The 22,662-nt window shown below is 44.7% G+C and overlaps 1 protein-coding gene across 2 annotated transcripts; it reads left to right on the top strand.

Annotated features, from left to right (window-relative positions):
- Positions 1-1,168: 1,168 nt before the first annotated feature.
- hbs1l (HBS1-like translational GTPase) lies at positions 1,169-22,156 on the top strand. 2 transcript variants are annotated; one of them, XM_079753512.1, is made up of 18 exons: positions 1,169-1,309; positions 1,919-1,984; positions 2,365-2,496; positions 2,955-3,209; positions 11,017-11,125; positions 11,672-11,901; positions 12,569-12,734; positions 13,385-13,502; positions 15,242-15,388; positions 15,873-15,947; positions 16,208-16,325; positions 16,887-16,955; positions 18,699-18,803; positions 19,022-19,112; positions 19,437-19,545; positions 19,903-20,003; positions 20,535-20,679; positions 21,086-22,156. In XM_079753512.1, exons 1-18 carry the CDS (start codon positions 1,267-1,269, stop codon positions 21,095-21,097), a joined length of 2,091 nt encoding a protein of 696 aa, XP_079609638.1. In that variant the 5' UTR covers positions 1,169-1,266; the 3' UTR covers positions 21,098-22,156. The 2 variants fall into 2 exon arrangements, with proteins under 2 accessions (XP_079609638.1, XP_079609639.1); XM_079753513.1 differs by lacking the exons at positions 11,017-11,125; positions 11,672-11,901; positions 12,569-12,734; ... (9 more) ...; positions 20,535-20,679; positions 21,086-22,156 and adding an exon at positions 3,609-5,761.
- Positions 22,157-22,662: the final 506 nt, after the last annotated feature.

The raw sequence follows: 22,662 nt of genomic DNA, 5'->3' as shown, positions 1-22,662 counted from the left end.
ACGCCTGTGTGCGTGCACTCACATACAAACACGCGTCAAGTGGCAACTTAAGTGTGAGGTAAACCTTTCTCTTTCTTTCTTTCTGTTGTTCCACCTTTCCCTTGCTTACAGACCTTCCTCAATCTAAGCATCACCGCATCAAACCGCCACCTGCAATATGAGCCATTCCAATGAAAAGCTCTTTAGAATTACCTAAGCAGCTGTCTTTCATTACGAGTCTATTTTTAGAGAGGGGAGACACGCCAAACCTCATGTTTCATATCGATGTGCAGATATGTCACTCTTTTTTACTGAAACTGTACCATTGCAAGCAGTATCATATTTTACAATGACATTTTCTCGTCTCCTCTGTCGTCACGCACAGTGACGAGATTGAGACAACCGAAGCCCAAACCCTTTTCAAAAGATTCACATGCACGCACACAGCATACACTCTCACACACACATACACACAAACAAACACACATGTAGTAGTATGTAATTAGTTGTGTATTGGTTGGAGTGTGTGAGTCAGAGATGGACAGCTAAAGCTAGAGAACTTCAAATACATTACTGTAAGGATAATCACGGCACCAGTTCTGTTGGTGTGCACAAACAAAGGTACACAGGGCAAAACTGCTTTTGAATCTGTGTGTGGGTGTGTCTTTATGCGTGCGTGTGTTCGTGCACGTGCGTTTGCGTGTAGTATTTATATCAGCGTGTCTGAGGGCTGTTTACCTCTGTTTATAGGTATGAGTGTCAAGTTTTTTATTTGAATAGAAATATCATTGCAATCGCTTTACTGAGAAACACAGCTTTGTCTTTCTAATCCCGGTACTAATATTTGGGGCTTTCAGTCCATAAACTGAGCCCAAGTGACACCTGAAAAGTGTTGTGCACCACGTCATAGTGGTGAATTAAACAGTTACTAATTTAGCTCATTTATAATATTCTACACAATTCCTAATAACAAGCAACACTGTACTTACTAAATGTTTACGCATGTTAACACAATTATATACACGATCCAATTCTATTCATTAGCGTCCCGCAGTTGAGTCTTTAACAGGTTTCAGATCAGTAGCGCTCTTTTCCTGGAGCTCCAAAACTGACGCTGATGTACGAAACTGATCTGGGATCTGACCACGATGCAGAAGTGAGACGCTTCTGAGTCGGCGCAGTGCTACACACATTGGCATTGCAATGGCAGGCGGAGAGTGAAACACGACACATTGCAATACTCTTTAACCCGAAACACATTAAGGCTCACAGACGACATAAAGCAAAATGTCTCGCCACAGAAATGTCCGAGGTTACAACTACGACGAAGGTAGACAATTTGGACTGTAACGTTGTATTTCAGTTTAGAAAGTAAACAAGGCCTCAAAGCGCTAAACGTGTTAGCGCCAACAGCTTGGATAACTAGCTGTGGCTGCTAACTTAGCCTGCATCTTAATAGGATATTTGTCATGCGCCTGACCCCTTAAATATATATGTTCTTGTTACAGATAGATAGATACATGTAAACACTTGCGTGTTATAAACCTGCCAGGCTGTTGTGTTCGGATGATGATAAACTCTCACCAAGGTTAACCTTACCTAGACATATTTCAGCCCATATCAGCTTGGCTGTTACTCTTATTTATTCCCACATATAATAACATAACGGGGTGACTCTATGTGCACCCCTAAATGTATCAGCACGTTTACCGGCTTCTTATACAGCTTCCTTTTAATTCGTTTGACCATTAAACAAGCTAAGCCAGGCAAGCTGTTTTTAGTGCGGGCTCTTTCTGTTATTGCTGATGAGGCGAAATGACAGCTGTCAGTCACACAAAGTAATCTTATTTTTGTTGCTAAAAGCTGGTTAACTCATCTTTATATGGACCGGAGCACCCATTGGGGAGAACACCCTTGACTTATTTATGTTTATCCACAGACTTAGACGATGATGACGTGTATGGACAGTCTGTTGACGATGACTACTGCATTTCACCGGCAACAGGTTGGTGTCCACAAGTGTAGTTTATCCCCCATACACATCCCTTTCTCCTACATAAATTTCACTTTCTCCATGTATCAGCCTTACCACATATATGATTTGTACGGTGAAAATAATTCCTGCTGATTCATGAATTGTTTGGGAAATTGTAATATGTATTATTGTAAGAGTATAATAATTCCTTATTTTGACTTGTATTGCCTTCTAGTGCAACAACAATATGTAAAATCAGCCTGTGCCTTAAAATGTTTTTTTTTGTAAATGATAAAGAACCAGGCCCAAACAAGTTATGTATAAAGAAAAACAGGACTCTGTTTAAATGCAAGTTTAAATGACTAACATACATCCAGCCAACTGATCTGTAAGGTTTCTCGCGTCCCCAGCGGCACAGTTCATCTACTCCCGGCAGGAGAGGCAAACACCCAATGTGGAGCCTGTGGAGGAGGGGTTTGAAGAGGAAGAGGAGGACCCCATGTCCCCTACTGTCAGTCCCAGCCTCGACCCTCTCGAACAAGGTGACTCATTTTGTAGTATGGCTGGGTAACGAGGAATACTTAGGCATAGGGCTTGTATATCAGCTGTGGCAGTTTCAAACATAAAAATGTCTCCTCATGATGACAAATAACTAAACTATTTCCAAAATATCATTACTACCAACATAAACATTACAATGCTCCTATATATTTAAAATTGAGGCGGTCATTGCGATGGGACGTCAACATGTACAAACCCTATAAGGAATTATCATGAACTGCAATGCAATACTAAACTAGCCACCTGTATGTCAAGATATCAGGGCAAAACTACAACAGAAAAAGATTATCCAATAGAATTCTACTATTATAGTCATTCTACTATTATATAACTTCATTTGAAAACATCCATGACCAATGGCTGTTCGGGGGGGGGAATCAGTTATAATCTTCATTAATTAAAATTCTACTGCACACTCATTGTAATTGTGTTTCTGCAGCCAAGCTTTTCTCCTGTCTGGACCAAATGCGGGCTGTGCTTGGAGACACTGTCCCAGATTCGGTTCTGACCCGGACCGCCCTGCGGTTCGGCTTCGACCCTCAGAAGTCCCTTGACGCGGTGCTGTCAGGAGATAGCGCCTCTTCTAAAACCGCCAATCACAAAACGGTACCAGAAGCACCAGCCCAGGAGGAGAAGACCCCGGCAACACAAAGAACCAATCCAGAGGGTTCGGCGGCACCAAGACCAGAGAAAGGTACAGCTGGAGCAGATCGCATATGTGTGTTTGTGTATGAATGTATGTAACAGTATGCGTATATATTTATATTGATTTCCGCCGTTGAGGTTTAACGTCCATCTTATCTAAATAAGTATGATTGAAGTTCAGGTCCATAGTTCGATTGTTTTATGTAAATTAGAATGTTTGTAACAGCTTTTTAGGTATCTGCTCAAGTTAAGATCTAATTATAGCACTCTCCTTACAGAAGGGATGGTAATCGTTAATATTTTGTATCACTTATGATTTTTCAATTTCAAATTTTTAACAAAATGCCTGTTGTCTCCCTCTCCCCCACTTGGTACGTCCCTTCTGCTGGCCCCACTTTGAACCGTTCTCTGCTCATTCGTCAACTGCGATTGGCATTCGTAAGGTAAGGAGCTTGCTTTTATTCATCCAAAACATTCACAACCGAGCCCGCCATGAACACCACCGCACAAACAAAGACATGCATGCAAGCCGGGACACTTAATTTATGTGACCTCCAAGCCCAGTCTAAATTCGCTCCGGTGGGTCGCAGCTTTGAAAGGCAGACCCTTTCCAGGCAAGGCGATGGGTCAAGTACTTGCGGTGGTGCCAGTCTGGCCCAGCTCATGTCTGAACACGAGCAGAAGGGTCAGTCGTTGGGAATGGGTCAGCCAAGGAAGAGTTTGGGCCCTTCTCCATTAGGTGCCCTCCTCGGTGGAGCTCCATGCTCGGTGCCCCAGGCTGGTCTCTCATTGGCGTTGCTGCAGATGCCTGCACTGTGTCAAAGCTCGGCCCAACCCGCCCCTCCTCCCCCCTCACACCTTACAGCCTCATTGGGCAGTTTGACCTTAGGTTATTCTGAAGTTTCGAGTGCAAGTGTTGCTCAGAGTTGTCCTCCCCCTGGCTTTGGCAATCTCAGCTCCATCCTGCAGAGTAGCCGGTCAATGGAAATTGGATCTCAAAGCAGAGTGCAGCATCCTAAAGGCAGCCCTTCATTGGCTGATCTCATCCAGGAACACTCACACCAAAGCCCATCCTTGTACAGCTCCCTTTCCGGTGCTCATAGCACTGTTGCTTCTGCATTGCCACTGGGTATAGTGGAAGCACAACCGATGCTATCACTATCTCAGCTTGCCTCCTTGCACCAAAACAAGGACAACATTTGCTCGATGTCAAAAGAGGGCAAGCCCAGTCTTACTCTGTGTAACTCAACAAACACTGGTTCCCTAGGTGTAGGGGGGCTGCCTTCACTGTCGGCCCTAGGTGTGAGACAGGTACCCAATCCAGCCCTGTCTCTTTTTTCATTGGCTGGCACTGAATCAACAGTGAAAACACCTCATCAGCAGTCAGAATCCCAGACACCCTCTCTGTTCCAGTTAGCTGCTCAACACAGAGTCACCAGCTCGGCCTGCTCCAACCCTTCAGAATACTCTCTCCATTCGCTGCTCAAACCAAAGGAAACGTGTGAGGAAGACGTCGGGTTACCTGGAGGTCTGAGGGAAACTAGGACAACCCAACGTAAACCCTACACCATGCAACTCAAACCAAGCAAAAACACTCCTGAGTCAGGTCAGAAGATTGACCTGAGCGCTCTCATCGCGCAGTCGCGCGGCATGGTTGCTCGTCACCAGGGCCACTCGCCCTTGCCTTTTTCCAATGCATTAAAATTGAAGCCGTCGGTTTTCGCGAGACCTTCTGTATTTGCTGTGAGTCTTTCTGTCAGAACTGCCGGCTGGCGGAGGGGCAAGCAAAGGCTGGGGAGAGTCAGCCAGCGTAAAGATAACTACTACCAGGCTCTTCTGTGCAGCTCACACTCAGAGCCGGCCCCGGCCGAAGATCATCAGGACCAACTGTCCCCAATCGAGCCCTTCGGTTTTGACACACCCTCCCCCGATGACCTTGTCAGAGCCAATCAGAAGAAGGCTTTTACCAGGTAGATTTTGCATGAATGGAGTAAATGAACTGAAGTAAATGCTACTTGTGGCCTCACCCGAACATGTGAATTAAGGCAACCCAAATAGTTTCCAACACAAATCTCAAATCACTTTTGGCAGCTTGGAAAACTTCAGCACTGAGTGTCTTACCTATAATAATTCCAAGAATTTCTACCAAATTTTAATGTTTACTTTGTATTACACAGCATTTATGGATTTACTTTTTTTGTTACATGCTTTTTTAACTGAGGTCTATTTTTGTATTTGTAAACAGTTGTTAAATTTTATCGCGAATTTTACATTTTTAAGTTTAAGTTTCTTAAACTGCATTGTTTTTTTTTAAGTTGTAGTTCAATGAAGCGGCTGTGTGCATCTCCTTCCAAAAGGGGTTGATTTATTCGCAGGTGTGAACCAGCTTTTGGAATATGGATCAGTTAACCAATGTTCTGGTTTTTACTTTTTCTGGTTCATGGGGAGACATTGTGGTGCAAAGAACACCTGTAGAATTTCTCATATGCAGCACATACAAAAAACTCAGTATTAAGCAGATGGGTAATGCAAGTTTTACATTTTACCATAATCATTTTAAACATTTTCTGTATTAATCACTAATAAAAATGTAACCTTGAATGTATGAAACATCCTTTTTTTAAGAGCTATGTTGAGGTGGGGAGTGGTTGGATGAAGAGTGCAGGAAGTGCTTGTTTTTTTTTTTCAATTTCAAAGATGACATCATTTATAGAACCTACAAACTCTGGCTGTGTGCATCGTTGTGCGGGTGCTTGCGAAAGAGCGAGATTGTAATTTTATAAACATGCACTGGACTCTTTTTGTAGTCTTTGTGTATTTTGATTGGTTTGGTTACTGCTACTACTAATACTAATCACCTTTACAGGGAACTGTTGATTCAGGATTTCCCACAATAGGGTTCCAGACCAGCTACGGTCTCTGAACTGCCGCACATCAACGGTGAAACGTACCCTTAGTGTTCTCAATATATGAGCTCTATATACATAGAAAGTGGATGCTGAAGCCTGCGCTTGGCTGTTGTCTGGTCGTCTTAATTGTTTATTTTCCTCTTATATTGTGTATGCCAAAACCATAGTATCACTTGCCTTAATGTGTGCATGCCAATGGAGCGGCAAGGTGTGTGTGTGTGTGTGTGTGTGTGTGTGTGTGTAGACTTCGCACCTTTTGCAGAAAGGTGAAGAGCATGGACCCTGAGGGTGATCATCCTTTTGGCAAGGAATGAGGATAATGGATAATACTATACTCACAGTCGGGTTGAGGAGACGGCAAGCCTTGAGAGTGATGATCCGTCTGTTCTTTCAGACAGCGTCTCATGATGTTTTGAAATGGATTAACAAACTGTGCTCAATGGCGGCATGTTGTCGTGGGATCTTGGTGACATGTTTTACATCAATATACGACCAGTTTTTAAAAACCACTGTTGAAAGGGTAAAGCAAGTGTGTGTGTGTGTGTGTGTGTGTGTGTGTGTGTGTGTGTGTGTGTGTGTGTGTGTCCAGTCACCACCATGGCCTGCTCTTTGCAGCTGAGTGACTGCGTGGGTTTGTGCAGGAAGTCTGAATTATGGGGAAAAATGTAACGCGGTACGCATTGTTTTGTTCAACAGCCAATTACTTTTCACTCTTGTACGGCTGACACCACCTACGTAGGAAAGATATCGTCATGGCTGTCGGCTTGTGAAGATCAAATCATTTTGTTTTCTGCACGGTATCTTCTTTGCAAGGCATCCTTTTTGTGCGTTCTGGGGCAGACATTGGAAAAAACTCACATTGCTTCTACTCAGACACCGGCCAGAGAAGGTTTTGGAGTTGCACAATACTGATTATTTGTTGTGCTCTGGTACCTCAAAAGCCAGGAGGGAAATGTATCTCTGGCATATTTAAAAAACTACATACAATGAAAATGTTAATATCTTTCAATTTGTTAAAAAAAAAAAAGGCTATTGGTTCATTGGGTTATGTGTATAATTTTATCTTTAAGTACTTCATACTTATATTTGAAGGAGTTCTCCTTCCTACTTCATACTTTAACAATAATACAATCTGTACTTACTACCTTACTAGCAAACGTCTATACATTGACTCAAAAACATACTATCTTTACTTTTTAGATGACTCAACTTTTAAACCAAGAACACCCTTGAACCCCCCAGTGGATGATGAGGCTCAGTCTAAGCATCGATTTATTCAAAACCTGTCCCAAATCTAAGCACTTCAACCTTGCAACCACCCGGAAAACCCTTGCAATCATCCGGTTGACACTAGCAACCACAAAGTAACCCCAGCATCCACCTAGTTCACCCTAGCAACCAACTAAAACAGCATAGGCACAATCGATAACACAATAGAAACCATCAAGAACAACCTAGCACACTACACAGATGACCCCAGAAACCCACTATAATACTCTTTCATCCATTCCAGAATACTGAACAAACCATCTAGAGCACCCTAGCAACCAGCCAGACCACATAGCAACCACCCAGAGCATTATCAACCACCTGTAACACCCTAGCAACCACAGACGACAACCTAGTAACCCCTCAAAACACCCAAGCAACCACCCATTATACCCCTAGCAGCTATCTAGAACACCATAGAAACCCAAGAACATCCTAGCAACCCTTCTGGAACATTAGCAACTGTGCAAGTTGCTAACACCCAAGGAACAACAAAAAACACCCTTTCAACCACAATTAAATGACAGCATTACTTCAGATCACTCTACTATATACAGTATGTCCAAATTACCAGGTGCTAAAAACTTTATTTTCCAGCAAGCAGCTCAGTGCTCACCACAATTACTTCTGAATTTCTTTTAGCAATTTAGTTACAGCCTAAATTACTTTGCAAGGGTTAGTCAGCCCAATATAATTCTTAGTGACTACAATGACACATAGTATGAGATCAACACATTCCGCTTCATTCACCAGATGTTCAATTATTAATTAGCAATAATTAGTATTCTGATTCCAGCACTGTTTTACAGTTGAGTTCTGACTCTCGGGTTATCCCTCGTTCCACGGCGCTCTCTCCTCTTTTTGAACCCATCCCTTATCTTCCCCCTCATCTTTCACAGCCCTTCTTGAAGACTCAAGGCAGTCCTGTGTTCTGTTTTTTAAACCCCAGAGCTCTTGTCACCTTAGGCCTGCGTGTTCACCTTGTGTACATATTTGGGGATAGTGCCTCTGTGTGTGTGGGTGCAGGTGGGGCTGGGGAAAGGTGAGGGGGGTGGGGCGGTATTTGCATATCCTGGGTCGAGTCCTTCAGCCATCCTGTGCTCAGTTGAGCCCTGGGGCCAAGGCGTACAGGTGAATCATCCACTCCACCTAGGGTCCCCTGTCTGAAATCCTGGATGGTAGGCTGCGACCAGTTTACCTGCCAGTCTTTCACACCCACATCCTGGAGTGGGCCGTCTCAGCACCCGGTTCTTCCACTATGGTATTTCCCCATCATACGCCCACCCCCACCCCGGCCCACTCACTTTCCCTTTGTCCTTCCCACTTTCCCCAGCAAACTGCTTCCCCCAAGGCAGCCCCACCAAATGATCAGTCGGTTGTGTTTGCAGAACGATGAAGTGCTGCTATTTGGGACATATGCGGCAGTTTAAAACCAAAACAGTAAAAAGTGGAAGACCCTGGGGGGCTGGAAGATATGGGCTGTCTGTTTTATCCCAGGTCACAGTATTGTCTGGAAGATCTGACAAAAACATAGTACTGGTGCAAGCTCTTGTTTTTTTTTATTAAAGATAGTCTTTATACATTTCTTTGTTGATTTGGGGTTGTGCTATTATTTTGAGGCAATTATTGTGTTGGCTGTTTTGCCTCAATGATGTAATCCACCAAACGGTCATCATATCTAGATCTCCCACCTGAAAAAGCTAGGTTATAACATGAGAGGCGTGCAGTAAACCTCTCCATGAAAACCCCTACCAATGGCTTCAGCTGTCATTTAAATATTGCTACGGTCATAACTCAGATTGGATGATTTATTTGTATTATTTTTAGGGAGGAGGAGGGTTTTTAGAAATACTTTAGCCATCACCACTTTGCACAGAGGTCCAACGAGCCATACCCAACCTGGAAAGATATCTGACCCTGACACAAGAGAGACTAGTTACCTAAAATTCATCAAAACACAATAAAGCACCTGTATCTGGGTGTACAAATACCCTAATGAAGACTCAGTTACGATAGTTAAAATGGTGGAAACACATCATTTTAAGTCACATTATTGGAAAGAACAGCCTTCACTACAAATACAAAACATCTGTGACCCAAATTAAAAGTGAAACTCTAGGTGCACTTGAATGACTGGTGTGGTCTTATTTCTAGCAGACGGTCAAGATTGAGCGCATACCATGACATCTTATTTGGATTTCCCCTACATTTCCCCCCGGTTTTATATATTTTTTTTCCGAGGTGCAGCTTAGTGGAAATCACATGTTGCAGATGTCTTACCCCGGGGTAAAAGCTATCTGGGGTGTCGTGAGCTGTGTGATTCATTTTGTGTATCATTATGTGTGCATCTGATTGTGAAGGAGTCATTCTAAGAAAATTTGGTTAGAGAAAGTCCATTAATTTCTCTCTCTCTCTCTCTCTCTCTCTCTCTTATATATATATTTATTTATTCATTCATGAACATTACAGTCTTGCGACTTTAAAACCGCATTGTTAACGGGACAATCAACAATAAGTGTTTCCTTATAACCCAGCCTCTATTTATCCAAGGGGATACTTATGTATTTTTTCTTTATATTATATAGTGTGTGTTTGTGGTACCACTTACGGTCAATAAACGTCGATGCAGCGGTTTCTAGCTCACACACGTTTCAAAGAATCCTTCTGTGAAATGCTGTGTCACACACTGCTCTACATACAAGAAGATGGGAGGGCAACTGCCACTTCTGAAATTAACCCTTTCAGAGCCAGGATGTAACGCAGCACACACACACATACATACACCCAGCTTGCACAGGGTTTGGTCGTGCAGCCCAATCGAAATGAATCAGTCGTGGGCTGTTTATGACTGGAACCGTCAACCTGTTCGGGACAGTGATGACACCGCAGGAGCGGCAAACCAGACAGAGAGATCAGGTTTCTCAGATAAGATTGAGGGTTAAGATGAGTAGGGAGCATCAATTGTTAGTCATTTTCCCAAGTCTCACGAGACCCCCCTTATATCTCATTAGTGTTAGGCAGGGAGTTTCAGTCGGGAAGTAATCGATTTTGCTGGGAAGCAATCGATTTTCAAATGTGGCCGCGGCCTTGCGTTGCTCAGAGGAGTCCAGCCAATCCGTGACGATCGTGCCGTCGTCGCTCTTGCCGAATCCGGTTGGAAGTAACTCAGGAACATTCAAATCAGAGAAAAGTACAGTCTATTTGGCATTAAAAGTTTTGATTGCTTCGCTTTCCTTGGGCACGATCGGTGCCCCTTGTTGGTCATCAACTCAAACTCCACTCCATCCCCGAGTACTAATTGGTCCTAACAGTTTTAGATTTTAAACCCGATTGATTCCAGACCCATCCACAGAGAGGAACAGAATGTGAACGCAGAAGATCTGGATGGTCTCACGAGGCTACATTATCCATGAGTGTATGGGAAAATCTTTGCTATTTCATTATCTAGCAACATAGCTGTAACTGCTGCCATTAGAGAAAATGTGTGTTTGCATATGGCCCGGCATGATCAGTGACTCAGACGACATAACTTGAGTTTTATTAATAAACATTATTTTATCAAGGGTTGCCTTGTTCTTGGCAGTCCGGAGACCATTGTAGACATGGTCTGTTGCTGCGGCGTGGGATTGATGTGTTGTTTGTGAGAGTGCATCTGTGTGTTTCTGTCCCCCGATTCAGCCAAAGGCAGGGGTCCGTCTCAGAACCAGCTGGAGGCCGAGGTGGTACCGAAGGTGGCCCGCATGACGGTGTCTGGGAAGAAGCAGACGATGGGATTCGATGTCCCGAGGTACCCCGTGTTTTAACTCGTGACACATTCAACCGAATTAATTTTATTCCTTTCATCTGTAAAAGTTGGATGCAATGTTGAGATAAGCATGTGTCCCTTAATACGACCGTATTCAAATTCACTAGTCTGGAATACACTCCCACCGATATACTTACATATATATGTAGCGGGGTTCGCCCTGCGGTGGGTGTTTTTAGTGAAGACACTACGGCGACCGGGTAGATGATGGCGTAGTTATTATTACCAGCCTGCTTCTTCTCATTCAAAGTCAAGAAACAGAGAGCGTAACCCAGTGTGTTCCCCAAGTTCCGTTAGTTTGGCCACTCTGCCCCTTCAAAATAAGAGACCTCTGCATATCTAGTAATGTAACTCAAAACAAGAGTCTCTGCTTGCAATCTAGCGCAACAACATTACACTGCTACATATATATGTCCAGTGTACGATCAAGTCACCCAGTCATCTCAGAGTACAGCGAGGCGGACATGCATCTGGGGTATAAAACATCTCCGCTAAACGGAGAGCGCGGTGGGGCGTCTCTCCACGCAGCGCCGAGGAGAACGGCGTCAGCGGCGCCTCCATGCGGCGGGGGGCCAGTCCGGCACCGGGCACGCCAGGTGGACCCGAGACGCCCTCTAAAGGCGGAGGAGTGGGAGGAGACGACTCCATCATCTCCACTCCGGGACGTACCCCCGGGAAGGCCAAGCCGCAGATCAACATCAAGGTGGAGCTGGAGAAGAGGCAGGGCGGCAAGCCTCTGTTGAACCTGGTGGTCATCGGTGGGTGGGAACGCAAACACATTCAAACACAAACACACACACGCAAACACATTCACTAACACCAGCATAAACCCAAGATCGAAAGCGGTGCAGTAGGTTACGATTATTAGTGCTCGAGAACATGCGATTAGGGCCGATCAGATTGGTTCAGGGAATCCATCTTGCCTGTCAATCACCGGGCGCTCCTCTGTACAGTCACCGTATCAAATCCGCCCCGTAATAGTTAAGTGGTTATGGGGGTATATTTTAGGCATATATATGTATATATGCGCCGAAAACCATCAACATAGTGAGAACATTGAGTCCTTGTGTTGATTGATATGAGATCTCTTGAGTCCATCTGTGTATTATTTAGGACCACCCACTTAAGGATAGGGGGGAACATGTTGACAAAAACTGAATCTCAGTTTCATGATGATGGCATTCTCAGCTGCGGAGAAACTGAATCTTTGGTCTAATGCAGATGCAACACCTTCCCTTTACTCTCTTTGATCCTCTCCCCCCCCTCCCAGAACTGAAAGATGCATAAAGACAGACGCATGCACACACATAAACACACAAAAACTAACTATCACTCCAATCTCAATCCATTTCATCCCACTTCTGTTATTAAACTTGACCCGTCCTCACTGTCCACCCCTTGGTTCCCTTGATCCCCCCCCTGCAGGTCACGTTGACGCGGGCAAGAGCACCCTAATGGGCCACCTGCTGTTCCTGCTGGGCCACGTCAACCAGCGCACCATGCACAAATACGAGCAGGAGGCCAAGAAGGCCGGCAAGGCCTCCTTCGCCTATGCCTGGGTGCTGGATGAGACTGGAGAGGAGAGGGACAGGTACACAGACACGGGCCGACAGACGCACACAGATGGATGCACACAAACTAAAAGACACACAGGCACACAGATAGACTCATGCACACAGACAGACTCATGCACGCAGACAGACTCGGGCACACAGACAGACTCAGGCACACAGACAGACTCATGCACGCAGACAGACTCATGCACACAGACAGACTCACGCACGCAGACAGACTCACGCACGCAGACAGACTCATGCACACAGACAGACTCACGCACGCAGACAGACTCACGCACGCAGACAGACTCAGGCACGCAGACAGACTCAGGCATGCAGACACACACACAATAAACATATTTTAAACTCTTGCATGCATCGGAATGGTTTGTGTGTATACTACAATCTGTATTTCTCGAACATGCCTTCCTATGTGAACACACTTGTGGAACTGGGTTTTCATCGTTTTTATTTTGCATTCCAATTTTTACAAGCGCTATAAGAACAACACTTTCCATGTTCTCCAGTATTTTTCATTTCAGTGTTTATGAGAGAGCAGCCAATGTCAGTATGCTTTAAAAATAGACCTGGAAGACATTTTCTGAGGTTGTTCCTCAGTGTACTTGACTAGCGAGGAGTAGCCGTGGTGTGAACCGTTCTACGTTCTTCATTTGTGTTGCTGCAGAGGTGTGACGATGGACGTCGGTATGACTAAGTTTGAGACGGACTCGAAGGTCGTGACCCTGATGGACGCGCCGGGCCACAAAGACTTCATCCCGAACATGATCACTGGGGCCGCTCAGGTACGCCCCTCCAATCACACTACCATTCAGTCTACACCCATACCTGGTGGCATGACATGAGCCCTTTTAAATTAAAGCTACTTTAAACAAATAAATGCAATATTCTGGAAGACGGATCACCAAAAAATAAAATAAATTGGAATATAGTATATGACCTAATTAGCAGCCTGTTATTATTAGTAGGTGACTTGTTCGACCTGTTTGACTAGTGGGAGTTTACCCTTAAGTGAATATTGATCGTGTCAAAAACTGTTTGTATAGAATACAGGGCATATTCGTGAAGAGCGAAATCGCTGGCAGCAAAATAGTCCGTGACTGATTTGGTCATACAACTTGATCAAAGATTCAAAGTCACGTTTCACACAAATCCTTTTTGTTTACTGTTTCTTCAAAGCCTGGCATCGGCAGACGAATTGCAAACTGCAATTGGTCTGGAATCTCATCTTTATCTTTATCTTTAATTCATTTTTGATTTCGAAAGGCGTCCCCACCTGAAACGTGTCCAGATGCAATTGGATATGCCTGCAAGCAATCATGGCAAACCGGTGACGCAGCGCTGAGCGACGGAGAGAATTAAGTCTTTATTCTCAACAAATGCTTTAAGTGCAGTCGCCTGTTCTTCTTTTAGTGAACATGTACCATCCAGTAAGTTTAGTACTGTCCCGATACTGGCATCAACAGACCGTTCTACATCAGCGGCAGCCATCTCTGTTGTCTAAATGCCTCTACAGCGTGCCTGCAGTGTCATCGCATTCGTCCCGCCTCATGTTAGATAAACGGTTGTGATTGGTCGGTCTACTTCATACCGGGAGAAAGCAAGACCTATCTGCAGAGCAAATGAATCATGAGCTGGCAAGATTTGTCTAGTTCCTAGGCTAGTTTCCTCCTGTCCTCCCTCAAGATTTCTAATTTGGGTAGGTCAGCTCTTCAAGCACACCCCGTAGTCCAGGGTGCAGGCCACCATAAAAGGGATTTTTCGCTGCGTGTGTGCTTTCTATATGCATCGTCAGACCCTGCATCTTTGACTGCAGGTGTCATTTCGCTTTTCTTTGAATGACTTGTCCTCCCACAAATGGTGTTGCACTGACCACATTTTTTTTTGGACGTTGTTGCTTTCTCTGATGTGATGCGAAGCGATACATGCTGTCATAAGCACACACAGGACACAGACACACACAAGACAGACAACCAGGGTGTGTCGCCCTCAGCCACCCCCCCCACCCCCCGCCAACCATCAAACCCCACCCCGTTCTGGGGCTTTTTCGGAGGGGGAACCTGTGAACACAGACTCCCTTGCAGGCTGTAACCTTTCCTTCCGAACCTGGGACGTGTCTACTTGCCGTGCTTGTTCATCAACCTGTATGCACATGCGAGGTGCTTTTTAATATGAACCTCATGCACCTTAAACTATGTCATCCGAGTGGAAATTATGCAGTAACATAGTCCTCATTAATTAATCGGTACGTTGAAAGTAGGGCTAAAAGTTCCTCCATTCCACCATATTTATTTAGTTGATTATCTATTCATCCGTTTGTGTGGTGTGTGTGCACGTGTGTGTGTGTCTATTCGTGCGCTTGTGTGCGCACGTGTGTTTGTGTGCGCGCACGCTTGTGTGTGTGTCTATATGTGCCCCTGCTTGTGTGTGTGTGTGTGTGTGTGTGTGTGTGTGTGTGTGTGTGTGTGTGTGTGTGTGTGTGTGTGTGTGTGTGTGTGTGTGTTCCCTTGCCCCCCCCCCCCAGGCTGACGTGGCCGTGCTGGTGGTGGACGCCAGCCGGGGCGAGTTCGAGGCGGGCTTCGAGGCGGGCGGTCAGACCCGGGAGCACGGCCTGCTGGTGAGATCCCTGGGCGTCACCCAGCTGGCCGTGGCCGTCAACAAGATGGACCAGGTCAGTCGCAGTAGTCTTGCACACCGTGTGTGTGTGTGTGTGTGCATTTGTGTGCCTTTGACGGTGCATGTATCGTTTGGAGGCATTGCAAGCATTCTGTCTCCGGTCTGAATGTAGCCCGCTTCGATCTTCCCTGTGTCACAAAATCCTGACCCCTGATCTGGGATACACCTCTTCCCCCCACCGCCCCGATTTGCATGAGACAAACTGATGATGGGGGTGGGGGGCTGATAGCGCAGGGGCATCAGGCTTGGGCAGTCCTGCCGAGTGGCTGATGGGATCTTGTTTGCTCGGTGACCGTTGATGCCTGGAGACCCAGACTCACTTGCAAATACGTGTAACGAGTTGCTTGCGCTTCACACACACTTTTATCTCTGCTTAGTTATAGTGACCGAGCTCAGTTCACCCCTACGTGATGGGATACTTTACCGTTTGGTTTTTCTCCCTTTTCTTTCTTATTTTATGATCAATGTGTGTTCAATAGGTGAGCTGGCAGCAGGATCGGTTCCAGGAAATCATCGCCAAACTTGGTCACTTCCTGAAGCAGGCGGGCTTCAAGGTAAGTTGGCAGTTGGGGGCCCCTTACCCTACGAGGACGTTGCGCAACCCTCCATGCCATGGAACCCCTTGCATCTCGCCGCCAGACTGTAAATCAATTGGCCTTATCAGGCTCCGAAAGAGAAAGCACCACCAACCCTTCCCCCCCCCCCCCCCCCCCCCCCCCCCCCTCCTTCGTACTACTACTACTACTACTGTCAGCCTTTGATCCTGGCATGGGTGTGGTCAGAGTTATCTGTTAACTCCTCTCTTCTGTTCCAGGAATCTGATGTCTTCTTCGTCCCGACCAGTGGCCTGTCAGGAGAGAACCTGACCACTAGGAGTGCTGTTGCAGAGCTCACCTGCTGGTACTCTGGGCCCAGCCTTCTGGAACAGATAGGTAATGACGATTATAGTAATGCTGTCATAGTGCTGTGCTGGACTGTCTCTGTATAGACGCTGTTTGGTAATCTGTTGAAATGTGAAGCAGTGATTATGCCGTGTCGATCACAATGTTATAAAATAAATCTCTTGATTGACGTGTCCTCGGGAATGGCCCTCAACATCCATTCTGGTCGATTTACCTTCAGCCACTCAGATAATCATCAACCCAGCCTATTTGACCGGTCTATTTGGCATGTTTGCGCAATAATTGACACACGGACATGGTTTTATTTTAATTTAACAACATCGTTTAACCGCACCTTTCCCAAACAAAACTGGAAAGCAGACACAGTCCGGACCCAATATAATTTCACCCTTTTGTATGAACGTCCCAGACAAAACAATGACAGTGCTTCTGTTCGCACCCAAATTGCTGATGTGGCTGGATTCCTCTCACTAGGACGGACCCTTTGTGATCATGTATTTGCAGGAAAAGTGATTCACCATCGCCAGGGTCTGACTTCCTCTTTCTCTCCTCTGTTCTCCCGCCCTTTTTCTTCGTTTGGTTTCACCCTAGATGCCTTCAAACCGCCCCAGAGGTCTACGGACAAGCCATTCAGACTTTGCGTGTCCGATGTCTACAAAGGTGAACCAAATGAAATGCAGCCACTTGCTATGTATTGTTCATATATATATATATATATATATATGTATACAGTGGGGCAAAAAAGTATTTAGTCAGCCACCAATTGTGCAAGTTCTCCCACTTAAAAAGAAGAGAGAGGCCTGTAATTTTCATCATAGGTAAACCTCAGCTATGAGAGACAAAATGAAAAAAAAAATCCAGAAAATCACAGTCTGATTTTTTAAGAATTTATTTGCAAATTATGGTGGAAAATAAGTATTTGGTCACCTACAAACCAGCAAGATTTCTGGCTGTCACAGACCTGTAACTTCTTCTTTAAGAGGCTCCTCTGTCCTCCACTCGTTTCCTGTATTAATGGCACCTGTTTGAACTCCTTATCAGTATAAAAGACACCTGTCCACAACCTCAAACAGTCACACTCCAAACTCCACTATGGCCAAGACCAAAGAGCTGTCAAAGGACACCAGAAACACAATTGTAGACCTGCACCAGGCTGGGAAGTCTGAATCTGCAATAGGTAAGCAGCTTGGTGTGAAGAAATCAACTGTGGCAGCAATTATTAGGAAATGGAATACATACAAGACCACTGATAATCTCCCTCGATCTGGGGCTCCACGCAAGATCTCACCCTGTGGGGTCAAAAAAGATCACAAGAACGGTGAACAAAAATCCCAGAACCACACGGGGGGACCTAGTGAATGACCTCCAGAGAGCTGGGACCAAAGTAACAAAGGCTACCATCACTAACACACTACGCCGCCAGGGACTCAAATCCTGCAGTGCCAGGCGTGTCCCCCTGCTAAAGCCAGTGCATGTCCGGGCCCGTTTGAAGTTTGCTAGAGAGCATTTGGGATGATCCAGAACAGGATTGGGAGAATGTCATATGGTCAGATGAAACCAAAATAGAACTTTTTGGTAAAAACTCAACTCTTCGTGTTTGGAAGAGAAAGAATGCTGATTTGCATCCAAAGAACACCATACCTACATTAAAGCATGGGGGTGGAAACATCATGCTTTGGGGCTGTTTTTCTGCCAAGGGACCAGGACGTCTGATCCGTGTGACGGAAAGAATGAATGGGGCCATGTATCGTGAGATTTTGAGTGAAAACCTCCTTCCATCAGCAAGGGCACTGAAGATGAAACGTGGCTGGGTCTTTCAGCATGACAATGACCCCAAACACACCGCCCGGGCAACGAAGGAGTGGCTTCGTAAGAAGCATTTCAAGGTCCTGGAGTGGCCTAGCCAGTCTCCAGATCTCAACCCCATAGAAAATCTTTGGAGGGAGTTGAAAGTCTGTGTTGCCCAGCGAAGGCCCAAAAACAGCACTGCTCTAGAAGAGATCTGCATGGAGGAATGGGCCAAAATACCAGCAGCAGTGTGTGAAAACCTTGTAAAGACTTACAGAAAATGTTTGACCTCTGTCATTGCCAACAAAGGGCATGTAACAAAGTATTGAGATGACCTTTTGTTATTGACCAAATACTTATTTTCCACCATAATTTGCAAATAAATTCTTTAAAAATCAGACAATGTGATTTTCTAGATTTTTTTTTTCATTTTGTCTCTCATAGCTGAGGTATACCTATGATGGAAATTACAGGCCTCTCTCATCTTTTTAAGTGGGAGAACTTGCACAATTGGTGGCTGACTAAATACTTTTTTGCCCCACTGTATATATATATATAAATATGTATTTAAGTGTGTATTATTCGTAACTGTTTGGTGTGCTTGGCTGTTCCCAGATCAGGGGTCAGGATTTTGCGTCACAGGGAAGATCGAAGCGGGCTACATTCAGACAGGGGACAGAATGCTCGCCATGCCTCCCAACGAGACATGCACTGTCAAAGGTACACAAACGCACACACACATACACAGACATACACACACACACAAAGACACATACACACACACACTCAAACATAAAAATATGCTGGGGGACCTGACCTCAGTCCAAAGTAAAGCCTATGAAGTTTTTGATTGTTATCGGGAGTCTTGTTGCATTTGGTTGTACAACACTGCCACCTGGTGGCAATTTGTGTGACCGTCATGTGTCTGTCCCACGCAGGCATCACACTCCACGATGAGCCCCTGGACTGGGCTGCAGCAGGAGACCACGTCAACCTCACTGTCACGGGCATGGACATCATTAAGATCAAGTTAGTCAAGCACTCATAATCATGTTTTCATGTCGGTAATATAAGTTGAGAAACAAGAAATGGAAGTCAGTAGTATTTGGCAGTTGCTAAAAAGCTACTTACTGAGAACAATCAAAGCAAAAAATACATTTTGGACTAACTACAAATATGCTGGACAAATATGCTTTAAGAATATTCTCCTTTTAATGTAATTTTACTTTTTATTGTTGCTTATTAGTTCTCAACAAAGTAAGGTATGTCCTAAATTGAAGTGCTTGAACCAATAGAAACCCAAGTGCGTACATGTACCTACTATGACTGACTGTTGTGTGACCCGCCTCCTAGTGTGGGCTATGTGTTCTGTGATCCGAAGGAGCCAATCAGAGCCTGCACGCGCTTCAGAGCACGGATCCTGCTCTTCAACATAGAGGTGCCCATCACAAAGGGCTTCCCTGTGAGTCACGTGCACGCACGCACGCACATGCAAACACATACCCATGCTAGGGATGAAACGTCACCGTGTTGGATTTCCACTGTTTGAAAAACTCAGTTTTTGGAATCATTTTAAATTATCTTAGTGTGTATTACTACATTGTAACACTGTTTTAACATTTTCTGCATATTTGGAAAAAAACGCGATGATACTGATAACCAAGATAATTTTTTTTAATTGACTACTGTAATAGAGATTCAACATTTTCATACCTTAACATCTCTAACACACACAGAATTGTGTGTGCCTTAGTGTTTTTTTGTCTTGTTTGCTGAGGTCTAGGTGTGTTTATATGTGTGTTTACTTGTTCCTTGCCAGGTGCTGCTGCATTACCAGACAGTCAGTGAGCCAGCCACCATCAAGAAGCTTGTTAGTGTCCTACACAAGAGTAACGGGGAAGTGCTCAAAAAGAAACCAAAGTAAGACTTTGAAAGGAAACACCGACAGACCATTTAGGTTGTCAGGCTTTAAAGTGTAGAAGAGAATAGTTTAAGAGTTTGTCTGTGTAGGAGGAAATAGATAAAAATTTCACTGTTAAACTTATTTTTCATCTTGCCACCAACAAAACATATTTTGCAACAAGATCACAATTATGGAAAACCTTTCATGACCCCAAACATTGGTTATTGTTACTAATTATCACTAATGTAAATACAACTATCAGCCCTTGCTCAGTTGCAGCTGCAATTGCCATGCTGATAACATTTGTTGATAACATTTGCTGATAATACCCTTCCAATGACGCAGATGGCTCCAGCCTTATACTCTTAGCAGTACAATTGTAGAAATAAAATGTAGATAATAAATAAATAAATTCATCTTCAATAAAATGATATCATTGCTAAACCGACTGAAAGTTGGATAGATGTGATGCAATTTTAAGTATATGGGGGGTATATTCATCGTCAGCAGAAGCCTAAGTGTTTATTTCCTCACTCCCCCACGTCGAGGTGCCTGGCGAAGGGCATGAACGCCATCGTGGAGGTCCAGACGCAGAGGCCCGTGGCGCTGGAGCTCTACAAGGACTACAAGGAGCTAGGCCGCTTCATGCTACGCTACGTGGGCTCCACCATCGCAGCCGGGGTGGTCACCGAGGTAGGGGCCTGGAGGAGTTAGCGTATACAAAGGGCTCCCGTTCAATAGGAAACTCATATATGTAGGAGTTTATAAGCTGCCGTCCATCCTCCATACTCGCCCACTCTGCTGGGAGTCTCTTCCTCGCTAAGTCATGAGATAGTATATAGTATAGTGCATCTTATCTATGCACATACACCCAAAATGGCAGACCTCAGTACCACTGTTGGAATGCAGGTTATTGAAGATGTTTATTCATGACACAAACGCATTGGAATTAAACCACGCATTGGAATCCGATTGCATTGGCAATCGGATTCATATAAAATAAATGGTCATTTTCAATAAGAAAGTCTTTATTAATATAAAATAAAGGTCAGTGTAGTACTTAATCATTGTTTTTCTTCATTTTCCATTCCCCACGCAGATCAAAGAATGAGGGACACTAATGGACCAGGAGCAGGCAGGGGGGGGCGGATGTGGACGCACCGCGGCGACCTTAAAGACGAGTTAAAGTGCAATTTCCTTCAAGAGGCTCTCTGCCCCGGAGCCTCCGAGCCTCACAGCCGTCCCCTCACCAGCCAGCTGGACAGCATCACACACACACACACACACACACACACACACACACACACACACACACACACACACAGTCACCTGAGCTATTCAGATGAAGACCGCTGCAACCATGCATGCTGCGACAACGCAAGAATATCTCCGATGTGGCAGAGTGAATGCTATACCTCCACAAAAACAACCCCCACCCTTCCCCAACTCCTCTATTTCTCCTCAAACAAGCCTACGGTCCCGTGTCTCCCAGATATCATCCCTAAACCGAGACACTAAGCGGCTTGACTCTCCCCCGCTGGAGGTCAAGAGAAACGATAAGGAAGTGCCTCAACATTCAGACGCTTCCCCCCGTCGTTCGATCCTACAGCCCGAGTCCCAAGGCCATCTGTTCTTTTAGATTTTATTATAATTATTAGATTTTTGTTTGATCAAAAAAAAATATGGGGACTCCTTCCCAAGGGTTTTGGGGTGTACGTCTGGACGGTTGCCGCTCGACTGAATGTTTATAACCGTGCGTTGTATTTCGATAGTTAACGCGTCGTCCCGACGACCCGACGACCAGGGCCGATGCGCTATGAGCAACGATAAATATGGCGCCGTAAGACATTTTTTCCTCCTCAATGACCATATAAGACTATCTTTTATGGATAGACTTTATGATAATCAATCGGGCCGTTTATTTTTTGTAGTGCAAAAGCAAGCGGTGCCATTAATATGATCAAATAATTTGGCAGGTTTTTTTTTATTTGAGCTTTACAAATGAAGCCCATGTGACTGATCAGGGTGTGGCGTCATCGATGCGTTTCCAAGAGGACGAGGTGTGTGTTGATTTCTCAACAGAGATGGCCGTGAAGGCAGAAGAGGCAGTTTGTTACAACAGACTGGTGGTGATGATGGTGTGAATAAAGGTTACATGACCTAATACAAAGATTTGGTGGTTTTATTTTTTTTCACATGATATACATTTGCACAATGAAATGTGGGGAAAGGGAAGTTGGTGGGGTTTTACTGCTAGTTAGGCTGAGAGCAGATCCTGTCACTATATTTCCCTGTTTGAATAAAGAAATTCAAATAATACTTTAGTCATCTCTTACCTAATATCTAAGTATAACCATCTCTAACCAATTACCTACGCATCGCATCATGAGCCAATCAGCGTTTTTCTCGTCAGCGTAGGCAGATCGTACCAGAAATGCAGTGCGATCTGTAATAACGTGATATTGACAGTAGTGTTGCCAACTTAGCGATTTTGTCGCTATATTTAGCGACTTTTCAGACCCCTTTGGCGACCTTTTTCAAAACAGCGACAAGCGACAGATGTAGCTCCTTTTTCTGCTGTTATTGGTGACTTTTGGCGACTTTTTGAGGAGAAAGCACGAAAAAATAATATAAATATAGAAAACGAGCAAAAAAAAACAACTTAAGTAACTCCGC

The sequence above is a fragment of the Pollachius pollachius genome (genome assembly GCF_949987615.1).
Source record: "Pollachius pollachius genome assembly, chromosome: 16".
NCBI classification, from domain to species: Eukaryota; Metazoa; Chordata; class Actinopteri; order Gadiformes; family Gadidae; genus Pollachius; species Pollachius pollachius.
Note: the sequence above shows the minus strand (reverse complement) of the source record. Positions and strands in the feature narration are given on the sequence as shown.

What these genes read in the sequence shown, in the direction of transcription:
- hbs1l (XM_079753512.1), top strand. Translation starts at nt 1,267, where the DNA reads ATGTCTCGCCACAGAAATGTCCGAGGTTACAACTACGACGAAG. An exon ending in CTGCATTTCACCGGCAACAG is followed by an intron (nt 1,985 to 2,364) that starts GTTGGTGTCCAC and finishes TCGCGTCCCCAG; the next exon opens with CGGCACAGTTCATCTACTCC. An exon ending in CCTCGACCCTCTCGAACAAG is followed by an intron (nt 2,497 to 2,954) that starts GTGACTCATTTT and finishes GTGTTTCTGCAG; the next exon opens with CCAAGCTTTTCTCCTGTCTG.